Source organism: Pagrus major, chromosome 8 (assembly GCF_040436345.1).
Source record: "Pagrus major chromosome 8, Pma_NU_1.0".
NCBI classification, from domain to species: domain Eukaryota; kingdom Metazoa; phylum Chordata; class Actinopteri; order Spariformes; family Sparidae; genus Pagrus; species Pagrus major.
This window is the reverse complement of record NC_133222.1, coordinates 370,001-382,984: the sequence shown is the minus strand read 5'-3', so window position 1 is coordinate 382,984 and position 12,984 is coordinate 370,001. Positions and strand designations below refer to the sequence as shown.

At 45.6% G+C, this 12,984-nt stretch overlaps 1 protein-coding gene across 1 annotated transcript in view; it reads right to left on the bottom strand.

Annotated features, from left to right (window-relative positions):
• The window catches only part of lamb4 (laminin, beta 4), a 51,727-nt gene that overhangs the window by 26,386 nt on the left and 12,357 nt on the right, over nucleotides 1–12,984 (bottom strand). The window contains exons 4-5 of the mRNA XM_073471704.1: nucleotides 4,300–4,435; nucleotides 3,664–3,737 (exon numbers count right to left, since the gene is read on the bottom strand). Coding sequence (XP_073327805.1) covers nucleotides 3,664–3,737; nucleotides 4,300–4,435 — 210 coding nt within the window. The remainder of the gene's footprint in view (nucleotides 1–3,663; nucleotides 3,738–4,299; nucleotides 4,436–12,984) is intronic.

Here is a 12,984-nt window from a genome sequence, read left to right as displayed (position 1 = left end):
TAATCAGACAAGGCCACGAGTCAAAACTCAGCATCCCAACAACAACAACAACAACAACAACAAACCAACAACATGAAACCAACAACAACAACAATCAGCGTGACAGAGCCTCAGAGTTCAGAGGCTGAGAGTTGAATGAAGGTGTAGCAGTCAACCACATCAACAGCCTGTATAGGAGGGTGGAGGAAAGAAGCCATTACTCAAGAAAAACAACATCAGCACACCTGCGGCCTCATTTATCAACCGTGCATAGAAAAGGTTCTAAATTCTGTCGTAGGAATGAAACTTAGAATGTGTGTAAGTACAAAGAAATCCGTAATTATCAAACGTGCGGACACCTGTCGTACGCACACTAGTAAGTAATCAGTGATGATAAATCCCACCTGTTCTTAACTACCATGCTCGTGCATGGTTAGGGTCATTTGCATTCAGAAACGCCCCCAACTGACCATATATGGTAGCAACAATCCCTTTAATAATGCGTGAATTGATTTTTTTCCCTCCACACCGATATCATGGCAAAGAGGGTGAAGAAGAGGAACTTCTCCGACACCGAGATAGAGGTACTGGTAGGAGAAGTTGAAACAAACCAAAACATACTGTTTGGAACACTAAATGCAGGTGTGACCAACAAAAGAAAAAATGCTGCGTGGGAGAGGGTAACGACTGCTGTAAATTCTGTTGGGTCAGAGGAAAGGTCACTGTCAGAAATAAAAAAGAAATGGTTTGATATCAAACTCGGTGCCAAAAAACGCGTCACAGCCCACAGACACGAAATATCTGTTACTGGAGGAGGACAAGCAACAACCGAGCTTTCACCTATGGATACCCGTATTGCCAGCATCATCGGGGACACAGCACTATGTGGCATTATATCTGGTGGAGATACAGACACGCTCCCAACAGAACAGGCTGGACCATCGACCAGTCACACTGCAGGTAAAATAAAAAGCTGGGCTGAGGTGTTTGATAAACACGTAGACAGTTTAATTTGTGAATTTGAATGAAAATAAACATGACAATAATGTGATGTTTCTTCAATAACTCAGAAACTCAAGCCAGTCCCGCCTGCGCCCAGGAGCCGGAGGCGGTGGAGGAGCCGGGCGAGTTGGAGAAACAGGAGCAGCCGGGGCCATCCAAAACCCATTTGGTGCGTCCTGGGGGGGCGAGGGTGCTGACGGAGGCAGTGCTGCAAAACCAACAAGACACCACAAAATCCATAAATGAAATAAAGGATCAACTGACCAACATCGCAAATACTTTACAGCAAATAAACGAGTCACTGAAACAGATTGCTGCATGCGCATCGCAAATGTTAAATAAATAAACTTTAAAATGTTTAATGATGTTGTGATTATTTTCCCACGCACATTTTCGGTATATCTCACTTTTCAAAGATCGGCCAACAGGCAGACTCACCTAAAATCTCTGTATGATCCTCTCTCTTGTTTGAATGGCAGTGGCATGGGGGGGTGGGAAAGGCTCTGCGTTGGGCATGGGCTCATCTGCTCTAGGGGGTTCCTGCAGAGGGACGCCTTGTCTGATGGCCAAGTTATGAAGCACACAGCAAGCCAAGATGATGTGGCAGACTTTTTCAGGCTTATACTGAAGCGCCCCCCCCCCGCGGTGGACAGGCACAGCCATCGGCCTTTTAGCAGGCCTATTGCGCGTTCAACGACCGTTCTTGAGCGTGCATGGGCCCGGTTGTAGTGCTGCTCCTGCGGGGTCCTCGGGTTGGCTACGGGGGTCATCAGCCACGGCTTTAGTGGATATCCCCGATCACCTATAGAGATGTTATAATATACCATACGAAGCCCAGAAAATAATTTCGAAATGTTGTAACACTCACCAATAAGCCAGCCATCCTCAACAGCTCCTGCTTGGAGGTGCACACCCACAGAGCTGTTCTGCAGAATGAATGAGTCATGCGTTCCTCCAGGCCACCGGGCAACAACGTTTAACAGAGACATAGTTGCATTGCAGATTATTTGTGCATTGATTGAATGAAATCCTTTCCTGTTCACGTAACTGAATTCATTGTGTGATGGTGCTTTTATTGCGATGTGGGTGCAATCTATGGCTCCAATTATGTTTGGGAATCCGGCGATGGCGTGAAATCCTCGTTTAATTTCGGCTTGTTGGTGATGTCTGTATTGGAACTGGATGTAAGTTGGGGCTAGAGAAATTATTGCATCCAACACTGCCGGCATGATTCTGCTAAGTGTCGGCTGCGAGATGCCGCATATGTCTCCAATCTCTCGTTGAAATGTTCCGGTGGCCAAAAATCCCAGGGTGGACACAAGCTGGATGTGCACTGGGATGGCTTCGGTGCGTTTTGTCTCTCGCTCCAACATGGGTCGTAAATCACGGCATAGATCCATCAATATGTTTTTTGGGAAGCGGTACCTGCTGAGAAGCCACTCTGTGCTCTCACTGAACACATCAGCACGCTCTTTGAAAACGCGCTCCCTGCGGAGCGCACGGTTCTCCAAATCCTCCAATAGTGCAAGATAGGCCATGGTACTTGTATTTCAAGTTTTCTTTTCAGGTTGTCCTGTCACAGCTGTCTTTTATAGCTTGTCACACCCATTATTCAAAGTGTCTGCTACTAATTGAGAATGTTTATTAATTAGAGGAAACAGGGAACATGTGTGAAGTTTGAGATTGCTGAACACTCTTAATGGGTTCTATTTGTAGTTTCACTGTTCTACCACTAGATTGTGTGTGTAAGCATGGTCAGAGTTGTGCTTAAATTTACACACGTTCCTAAGCACAAGTACAAGTTGATAAATTTCATACTTTGCGTGGGAAAGTTCTTACGCATTCATTACGCACATATCTGTGCGTACGCACGGTTGATAAATGAGGCCCCTGGAGTTTACTAGAACACTTGAGGTTGAGCCAGCTATAATGTGAAGCAAGGTTTTGTGGTCAGATGAGAGCAAGATAAAACAATTTAGTCAAAATTTATAACACTGTGGCAAAACTTCAACTGGAGTCAATCTGCCAGCAAGAACGAGAACAATCACAATCAACTGAAAAATAGCTTTGCAATAGAAATACTATATGATTGGCTGAGTGTCGGCAGCATCTCGGCTGAGGCCTGGCTGACCCCACCGTATTCTGGCTCCAGATGTGGGCCGGCTCTGATACGGTGGTCAGATCAGCCAGCAGCTCTATCTAACCTTAACCAAGGATCAAACTGGTTCGTCAGCCCATATGCCGGGTTCAGGACGCTGTTGGGTTGTTTGGGCTGCCTGAGTAAAAACTGAGTACTGACAGCTTTAGTGTCTGTTAGCTGAAGTCAATGAAACATTAAAATCTAAACAACATGTGTCCACGACTGTGATGTGATTAAAATGTCACAATAAACAGATCAACCTATTTTAGAGTTGCAGGTGACATCAGTGCAGGTCAGAGTTCAATATTTAAACAAGTTTCAAATATTTTACAGAAAAGACATTAGAGAGACAAAACAGAAAGAGCATCAATTGTATGAGAAAGGAAGTTCAGATCAAATGAAAAATAAACTGAACATGTCTGATCAGCCAATCAGAGTTACAGAAATCACCAAGTCACCGTCTATGATCATTAATAATTCATCCAAGCACATTATAAAAAGTATATATAATCCACTAAAGTCAGTGTAGCTGAGTATTTTACCTTGAAGGTGAGGACCAGGTGACTGAATTGGAACACGGCTTCCAGATCCAGCCTGATGCTAACGTGATGAACACCTGCAGACGACACAGCAGAGATACACTACACAGGTAAGTAAACGTTATTACAATCATTATGATAAATTATGACTATTGATGGTGACATGTTGAGGGTTAACTAAACATTTTTAAATACATTGTTTATTGCACTGATGTTCCAATCTGTCACAGAGAACACTGGGACCTTCAGCTCAGCTAACTCACAACCAAAAGCAGCTCAGCTAACCGCTCAGAGCTGATGATTTCATTTGTTTGTATACAGACGCAGTAAAAACAAAAACTGATCTCACTTCACATTAATTATCATTAAAGACACTCGTTGTCACTTAGAGACCGACTCTTGATTAGATCCAACAGATTTCCTGATGCTGCTTCTCTTCAATCTGAAACTCACTATTTTTTCCGTAATATGATTTTATTTTTGGTATTTTAGAACAAACTGAAAAATGGGCATCCTAATTTACATTCAGGGTGTTTTTTTGGACAATCTGCTTCATGATGAATGACTTTATTTAAAAAGGATTAAAACAGTTCAGCAGAGGTGAGCTGCTCTCTGATTGGACAGTTTTACCTAACTCACCGTTCTCAGACTGCCACCACTTCATTTTTCTCTCGGGGTCGAAGGTCGTGACGACATTCTCAATAAGGTGGCTATTGGGGTTGCTATAGCGATTGTACGGCAGCCGTGAGTCACATGTGAAACATTTCTGCTCCTCCTGATGGACAATGACACATTAAGCCAAACTGATCAATAATAAATCAATCAATACTTCATCATTCACAGTCAACATCTTAAACTGTCTGATTTCCTTTAGCAGCCTCTGACTCTTTGACCCATTCCAATAACACGTGATTGAACTACTTGAACTACTACTACTACTACTAACTACCCTAACCCTACAATTCATTTTCACTTTATGGACGATTGATGGACGTAGAAGGCGTCAGTGTCAGTGTGGCTGTCTGCTGCTGACAAACTGAAGCTGACGTGTGAACCAGCAGAACGACCTCAGATCAGAAACACAGTCGTTACTATTAAAGGTGACACTGAAAGGGTTCATTATTTTGACAATGTTTTCTTCCTGTTCTTTTTACAGTGGACACAATCTTTTATTTCTTACTGTTTTTACAGAGCAGAACGGTAAAGAGAGAGAGCAGTAACAGTGAAGAACAGTGAAGAACAGTGAAGAACAGGGAAGAACAGTGAAGAAAAGTGAAGAAAAGTAAAGAACAGTGAAGAACAGTGAAGAACAGGGAAGAACAGTGAAGAACAGTGAAGAACAGTGAAGAATAGTGAAGAACAGTGAAGAACAGGGAAGAACAATGAAGAACAGGGAAGAACAATGAAGAACAGTGAAGAACAGGGAAGAACAGTGAAGAATAGTGAAGAAAGTGAAGAAAAGTAAAGAACAGTGAAGAACAGTGAAAAACAGTGAAGAACAGTGTGTCACACCGCGGTGAGGTTTTGTCTCGTCTTGGGTTTTTTGTCTCGTTACTTCCTGTTTTATTTTGAAATCTAACTCTCCTCTCGTTTCAGGTCACTTGCCCTTCCTCATGTGTCACCGGTCTGATTGTCTCCCCTGATCCCTGATCGTTTCCACCTGTTCCCCATTTCCCTCATGTGTATTTAGTCGGCGTCTTCCCTTTGTCTTGTGCCGAAGTGTTTCGTTTGTCCGTGCACCTAAGCCTTGTTTCCTCGTCATAGTCCGCAATTATCATAGAAAGTATTATCCTGCCACGTAAGTTGTTGTCATTTTCCTCTTTAAAAGAGTGATTTTTGGTTATTTGATAATTTCTAAGTTTAGTGTTTTTCTTGTGTTCTGATATTACTGTTTTGCCTCCCGCTTGAGGAGTGAATTTTGTTTAGAGAGTTTTAGATATTGTAGAGTCCCTGTTGAGGTGAGCCTTTTTCTTTGATCCCTTTTGAGTAGATTTGGTTTTCCTCCTTCGGGAGCGTTTTTGGTTATTTATCTAGTTCTTGTTTCTCCTTGTGAGAGTGTTTATTTCTTAGTCTAGTATTCTGTTTTGTTTGTTTCTATTTTAGTGTTTTCCCTTCCTTGATGTGTTTTTCCCTCTTTGGGATATTCTTTTTGACTCCTGTCATTATAGTCAGGATACTTACTGATAGCCAGTATTTCATAGCCTGTTTATTTAATCTCTCTTTGAAAGAAGAAATTGCCTTCAATAAAGTGAGCTTGATAACTTTATCCTCTGCTTCTGAGTCCTCATTTTGTCCTGGCCTGACATTACACTTCGGCCAGTATGGACTCAGCAGGGATAGATCAACTCGCTGCTGCCCTGCGAGCCCAAGAAGCCCGGCTTTCTCGTCAGGAGGAGTTCCAGACCGCCATGGCCTCCCAGATGGGGCTTCTATCCTCTCAACTCCAGGGCCTGCACGATCATCTAGTGCAGACGAGTGCAGCACCCGAGCCTCCGGCAGTGGCAGCCACACCACCAGTAAATCCCATTCCCACTCCGACCATCATGGGAGCAACATGTAAGCTAGCTCCACCTACACGATTCTCTGGTGAACTGGGCTTATGTAAAGCCTTCCTCATAGACTGCTCCATACACTATGAGCTAAACCCCCAAGCCTTTCACACTGACAGATCAAAGATTGCCTTCATGATTTCCCACCTTGCCGGCAGAGCCAAAGCCTGGGCCTCGGCAGAGTGGGCCCAAGATTCACCTGTTTGCAGATCCCTCACCGGATTTGAGACGGCGCTGCAAAAAATCTTTGACCCGGTAACTACAAACCGGGAGAAGGCTCGGGAGCTGAGCGGACTGAAACAGGGCAACAACTCAGTGTGTGACTACGCCATCCAGTTTCGCACATTATCGGCAGAAATTGGCTGGAATACCACGGCTCTGTACGACGTGTTCTTAAAGGGATTGGCGGCTCCTATTCAGGACCTTCTGGTTCCTTTAGATCTTCCCCCGGACCTTGACTCACTCATCGCTCTCGCGATCCGGACGGATAACCGAACACGTCAACTCAGGCAGCAGCGCACCTTGAGACCCCTTCGCATGCAAACACCGGGATGGCCGACCACCCGGCGATCTCCACCAGAACAGCCTCATTTTCCTCTCCTGGAAGGAGAGGGAGAGCCCATGCAGCTGGGGAGAGCCAGACTATCACCGGAGGAAAGACAGAGGCGTCTACAGGAGGGTCGCTGTTTTTACTGCGGTGAACCCGGGCATCTCGTCTCCACCTGCCCGGCCAAAAGGACCACGGTGGTGAGTGAATTCAAGACCACAGACACTCCCTCACGTATTCTCACGACAGTCCAGGTAATACACCACACCACCACTGAGCTCAAGGCACTCATAGACTCGGGGGCTGATGAAAGCTTGATGGACTGGGAATTAGCTAAACGACTGGATCTTAACACAGAGCTTCTAGCTAGACCCATCAGAGCTAAAGCGCTTAATGGACAGGAACTTTTTACAATCACCCACATCACAGATCCTCTCAAAGTGTGCATTAATGATCACCAGGAGAACATTCGTTTTTATGTATTCACCTCACCATCACAGACCCTCATTTTGGGACAGCCATGGCTATCACGTCACAATCCCCATATAGATTGGAGAACGGGAAAGATTTTGGGATGGGGAGGGGACTGTGCGCGCAATTGTATGAACCTTTCAGTTCGGGAGGAGGGAATCGCAGACATTAATATGGTCTCTGTTAACCCCGCCACAGATCCCAACTACCCGGACCTGAGCTCTGTGCCATCCTGCTACCACCACCTCAAAGAGGTTTTTAACAAGGCCAAAGCCCTAGCTCTTCCTCCTCACCGCTCCTATGACTGTGCCATAGAATTAATTCCAGGCTCCACCATCCCCAAAGGCCGCCTGTACGCGGTCTCTGGGCCCGAGAGGAAAGCTATGCGGGAGTACATCGAGACCTCCCTGAAAACCGGGCTGATCCGCCACTCATCATCCCCAGCCGGAGCCGGTTTTTTCTTTGTGGGCAAAAAAGATGGCTCACTACGACCATGCATTGACTACAGCCCACTCAACGACATCACAATCAAAAACCGCTACCCACTGCCTCTCATGTCATCTGTCTTTGACCAGCTTCAACAGGCCAAAGTATTCACCAAGCTGGACCTTCGCAACGCCTATCATTTGGTGCGGATCAGAGAAGGAGATGAGTGGAAGACCGGTTTTAACACCCCCAGTGGTCACTATGAGTACCGAGTCATGCCATTTGGTCTCACAAACGCTCCTGCTGTATTCCAGGCCATGATCAATGACGTACTGAGAGACTTTCTTGACCACTTCGTGTATGTTTATTTAGACGACATACTTATCTACTCCCCGAACCTGACTAAACACCAAGACCACGTAACCCAGGTGCTAAAGAGACTATTAGACAACCAACTCTATGTCAAAGCTGAGAAAAGTGAATTTCATGCCGATACTGTCTCCTTCCTGGGCTTCATTGTAGCCCCTGGAAGAGTACAGATGGACCCGGCTAAAATTAGCGCTGTGGTCGAGTGGCCCACACCTGATAGCCGCAAGAAGGTTCAGCAATTTCTGGGTTTTGCTAACTTTTACAGGCGGTTTATCAGAGGCTTCAGCGCCATAGCTGCTCCTCTCCATGCTCTTACCTCCACACAGGTGCAGTTCCACTGGTCCCCAGATGCGGATGCGGCGTTTCGGATCCTCAAGCAACGCTTTACCTCGGCTCCCATTCTCACCCTGCCAGATCCTCAACGACAGTTCGTGGTCGAGGTGGACGCCTCCAACGAAGGGGTCGGGGCTATTCTCTCACAGCGATCGGAGCAGGACGGTAAGATGCATCCTTGTGCCTTTCTGTCACGGCGGCTATCCAAGGCAGAGCGAAACTATGATGTTGGCAACAGGGAGTTGCTGGCGGTCAAACTCGCCTTGGAGGAGTGGCGACACTGGCTCGAGGGGGCTGACCATCCATTCATCGTATGGACTGATCATAAGAATTTAGAGTACATCAAGAAAGCCAAGAGACTCAACTCTCGCCAGGCCAGGTGGGCGCTATTCTTTAACCGATTCTCTTTTTCTCTTTCCTACAGGCCGGGGTCCCGAAACGTCAAACCAGACGCACTGTCCCGTCTCTTCGACCCCGAGCCTGCTGCCAAGGACCCAGAAACGATCCTCCCACTTTCATGTGTGGTTGGAGCACTGACCTGGCAGATAGAAAATGAGGTTAAGCAGGCTAATGGTGAGGCTCCGTCACCTAGTGGGTGTCCAGAGAATCGTTTGTTTGTCCCGGTTGAATTGCGCCCACAGGTGATCCACTGGGCCCACACCTCGCTGCTTTCCTGCCATCCGGGTGTTCGAAGAACAATGTTTGCTATCGCCCGGAGGTTCTGGTGGCCCTCCATGGAGCCGGAGGTCCGGGAGTACGTAGAGGCATGTTCGGTCTGCGCCCGCAACAAGACATCCTCCGGGTCACGCATGGGTCTCCTGCAGCCTCTTCCCATTCCCTCCAGACCGTGGTCCGACATCTCGGTGGACTTCGTCACGGGGCTCCCGGTCTCACAAGGTAACACCACTGTCCTCACAGTGGTGGACAGATTTTCCAAAATGACTAGGTTCATTGCTTTACCTAAACTGCCCTCCGCCAAAGAAACGGCGGAGATAATGATGAACAATGTTTTCAAGATTCACGGATTTCCCAAGGACATTGTTTCAGACCGGGGCCCCCAGTTCATCTCCCGGTTCTGGAGGGAGTTCTGCCGGCTCATCGGAGCGAAGACCAGCCTGACTTCGGGTTATCACCCGGAGGCCAACGGCCAGACCGAACGCCTAAACCAGCAACTGGAAACCGGCCTCCGGTGTCTGGTCTCTCAGAACCCCTCAACATGGAGCAAACACCTGGTCTGGGTCGAGTATGCCCACAATACACTGCCCACCTCGGCCACAGGTATTTCACCATTCAAGTGTGTGTTTGGTTATCAGCCCCCTGTGTTCACAGACAACGAGCGGGAGGTGTCGGTACCCTCCGCCCATGCCATGGTTCGCCGCTGTCACCGCATTTGGGCCGCCGCTAAGCAGGTATTGATCCGCCAAGGAGACCGGGTCAAAAGAACTGCGGACCGTAAGAGACGGCCCGCCCCCGCCTACGAGCCAGGACAGAGAGTGTGGCTATCGGCGAGGGATTTGCATCTAAAAGTCCCTTCCAGAAAGCTGGCGCCGCGGTTCGTGGGTCCATTTCCTATCACCAAGCTCATCGGTCCTGCAGCGGTCCGCCTTCGCCTGCCCCGATCCCTCCGTGTCCACCCGACCTTCCATGTAAGCCGAGTCAAGCCAGCTAAGGAGAGTCCGATGGTTCCAGCCGCTGCCCCGCCACCGCCCCCAGAAGTGATAGACGGCGGTCCGGTGTACAAAGTCAAGCAGTTACTAGCAGTTCGCAACCGGGGCCGTGGTAAACAGTATCTGGTGGACTGGGTAGGATATGGTCCCGAGGAGAGACAGTGGGTCCCGTCTAGACACATTCTGGATGAGACTCTCATCACGGAGTTTCACAGGGACCACCCTGACCAGCCTGGGCCGTCAGGAGTCGGCCCTAGAGGGGGGGGTACTGTCACACCGCGGTGAGGTTTTGTCTCGTCTTGGGTTTTTTGTCTCGTTACTTCCTGTTTTATTTTGAAATCTAACTCTCCTCTCGTTTCAGGTCACTTGCCCTTCCTCATGTGTCACCGGTCTGATTGTCTCCCCTGATCCCTGATCGTTTCCACCTGTTCCCCATTTCCCTCATGTGTATTTAGTCGGCGTCTTCCCTTTGTCTTGTGCCGAAGTGTTTCGTTTGTCCGTGCACCTAAGCCTTGTTTCCTCGTCATAGTCCGCAATTATCATAGAAAGTATTATCCTGCCACGTAAGTTGTTGTCATTTTCCTCTTTAAAAGAGTGATTTTTGGTTATTTGATAATTTCTAAGTTTAGTGTTTTTCTTGTGTTCTGATATTACTGTTTTGCCTCCCGCTTGAGGAGTGAATTTTGTTTAGAGAGTTTTAGATATTGTAGAGTCCCTGTTGAGGTGAGCCTTTTTCTTTGATCCCTTTTGAGTAGATTTGGTTTTCCTCCTTCGGGAGCGTTTTTGGTTATTTATCTAGTTCTTGTTTCTCCTTGTGAGAGTGTTTATTTCTTAGTCTAGTATTCTGTTTTGTTTGTTTCTATTTTAGTGTTTTCCCTTCCTTGATGTGTTTTTCCCTCTTTGGGATATTCTTTTTGACTCCTGTCATTATAGTCAGGATACTTACTGATAGCCAGTATTTCATAGCCTGTTTATTTAATCTCTCTTTGAAAGAAGAAATTGCCTTCAATAAAGTGAGCTTGATAACTTTATCCTCTGCTTCTGAGTCCTCATTTTGTCCTGGCCTGACACAGTGAAGAACAGTGAAGAACAGTGAAGAACAGGGAAGAACAATGAAGAACAGTGAAGAACAGTGAAGAATAGTGAAGAAAGTGAAGAAAAGTAAAGAACAGTGAAGAACAGTGAAGAACAGGGAAGAACAGTGAAGAACAGTGAAGAATAGTGAAGAACAGTGAAGAATAGTGAAGAACAGTGGAGAACAGTGAAGAACAGGGAAGAACAATGAAGAACAGTGAAGAACAGTGGAGAACAGTGAAGAACAGTGAAGAATAGTGAAGAAAAGTGAAGAACAGTGAAGAACAGCGAAGAATAGCGAAGAACAGTGAAGAATAGTGAAGAATAGTGAAGAACCGTGAAGAACCGTGAAGAACCGTGAAGAACAGTGAAGAATAGTGAAGAACAGTGAAGAATAGTGAAGAAAAGTGAAGAACAGTGAAGAACAGTGAAGAACAGTGGAGAACAGTGAAGAACAGTGAAGAACAGGGAAGAACAATGAAGAACAGTGAAGAACAGTGAAGAATAGTGAAGAAAAGTGAAGAACAGTGAAGAACAGCGAAGAATAGCGAAGAACAGTGAAGAATAGTGAAGAATAGTGAAGAACCGTGAAGAACCGTGAAGAACAGTGAAGAATAGTGAAGAACAGTGAAGAATAGTGAAGAACAGTGAAGAATAGTGAAGAATAGTGAAGAACAGTGAAGAATAGTGAAGAATAGTGAAGAAGAGTGAAGAATAGTGAAGAACCGTGAAGAACAGTGAAGAATAGTGAAGAACAGTGAAGAATAGTGAAGAACAGTGAAGAACAGGGAAGAACAATGAAGAACAGTGAAGAACAGTGTAGAATAGTGAAGAACAGTGAAGAATAGTGAAGAACAATGAAGAACAGGGAAGAACAGGGAAGAACAATGAAGAACAGTGAATAACAGTTTAGAATAGTGAAGAAAAGTGAAGAACAGGGAAGAACAATGAAGAATAGTGAAGAACGGTGAAGAGAAGTGAAGAAAAGTGAAGAACAGTGAAGAACAGGAAAGAACAATTAAGAAAAGTGAAGAAAAGTGAAGAACAGTGAAGAACAGTAAAGAACAGTGAAGAATAATGAAGAACAGTGAAGAATAGTGAAGAACAGTGAAGAACAGTGAAGAACAGGAAAGAACAATTAAGAAAAGTGAAGAAAAGTGAAGAACAGGGAAGAATAGTGAAGAACAGGGAAGAACAATGAAGAATAGTGAAGAACGGTGAAGAAAAGTGAAGAAAAGTGAAGAACAGTGAAGAACAGTGAAGAACAGGAAAGAACAATTAAGAAAAGTGAAGAAAAGTGAAGAACAGTGAAGAACAGTAAAGAACAGGGAAGAACAATGAAGAACAGTGAAGAATAGTGAAGAACAGTAAAGAACAGGGAAGAACAATGAAGAACAGTGAAGAACAGTGAAGAATAGTGAAGAACAGTAGAGAACAGTGAAGAACAGCGAAGAACAGTGAAGAACATTGAATAACAGTGAAGAACAGTGAAGAACATTGAATAACAGTGAAGAACAGTGAAGAATAGTGAAGAACAGTGACGAATACTGAAGAACAGTAAAGAATAGTGAAGAACAGTGACGAATACTGAAGAACAGTAAAGAATAGTGAAGAACAGTAGAGAAAAGTGAAGAACAGTGAAGAATAGTGAAGAACAGTGAATACTAGTGAAGAACAGTAAAGAATAGTGAAGAACAGTAGAGAACAGTGAAGAACAGTGGAGAACAGTGAAGAACAGTAGAGAACAGTAGAGAACAGTGAAGAACAGTGAAGAACAGTGAATACTAGTGAAGAATAGTGAAAAACAGGGAAGAACGGTGAAGAACAGTGAAGAACAGTGAAGAACAGTAGAGAACAGTGAAGAACAGTAGAGAACAGTGAAGAATAG